Source organism: Cynoglossus semilaevis, chromosome Z (genome assembly GCF_000523025.1).
Source record: "Cynoglossus semilaevis isolate Cse_v1.0 chromosome Z, Cse_v1.0, whole genome shotgun sequence".
NCBI lineage: Eukaryota > Metazoa > Chordata > Actinopteri > Pleuronectiformes > Cynoglossidae > Cynoglossus > Cynoglossus semilaevis.
Window position 1 is genome coordinate 21,649,584 of NC_024328.1, and position 404 is coordinate 21,649,987.

A 404-nucleotide genomic window follows, 5' to 3' on the forward strand; every position below is an offset into this window, starting at 1 on the left:
GCACATTGAAGTTTGGTTTTGCCTATTAGGGCAGATCCTTGTCAGGACATCTTTAATCAGCCTGTCCCTGGGGAGGGTATTTTTAGCCACCTTTTTTGGAGGCTAAGACTCCTTTACCCACACAGAGCACTAATGAGACGCAGCGTCGGAGCGCCGGAGCGTCGGAGCGCCGGAGCGGGCCGGAGCGGGCGGCGTTAATTAAGGCAGCGCTGCACAGGACGAGGCGAGAGCAACACGCTGCTGGCGTACATACATTAACTTCATCCCACCTCCTGCATGTTTTTCAGCCCTTGTTTTTTCCCCCCCTTTTTCACGTAGGTTGCACAAACAACAGATGGCGCCGATGCTGACCTGTGGAAGGACGCCTTATTCAAATCCAAGGTCACCCGCTACCTCTGTTTCAG

The 404-nt window shown here is 54.0% G+C and overlaps 1 protein-coding gene across 1 annotated transcript in view; it reads left to right on the forward strand.

Annotated features, from left to right (window-relative positions):
- Positions 1-404, forward strand: part of LOC103398339 (multivesicular body subunit 12B-like) — an 11,266-nt gene that overhangs the window by 4,967 nt on the left and 5,895 nt on the right. The window contains exon 3 of the mRNA XM_017042899.2: positions 319-404. This exon is cut by the window's right edge and continues 12 nt beyond it. Coding sequence (XP_016898388.1) covers positions 319-404 — 86 coding nt within the window. The remainder of the gene's footprint in view (positions 1-318) is intronic.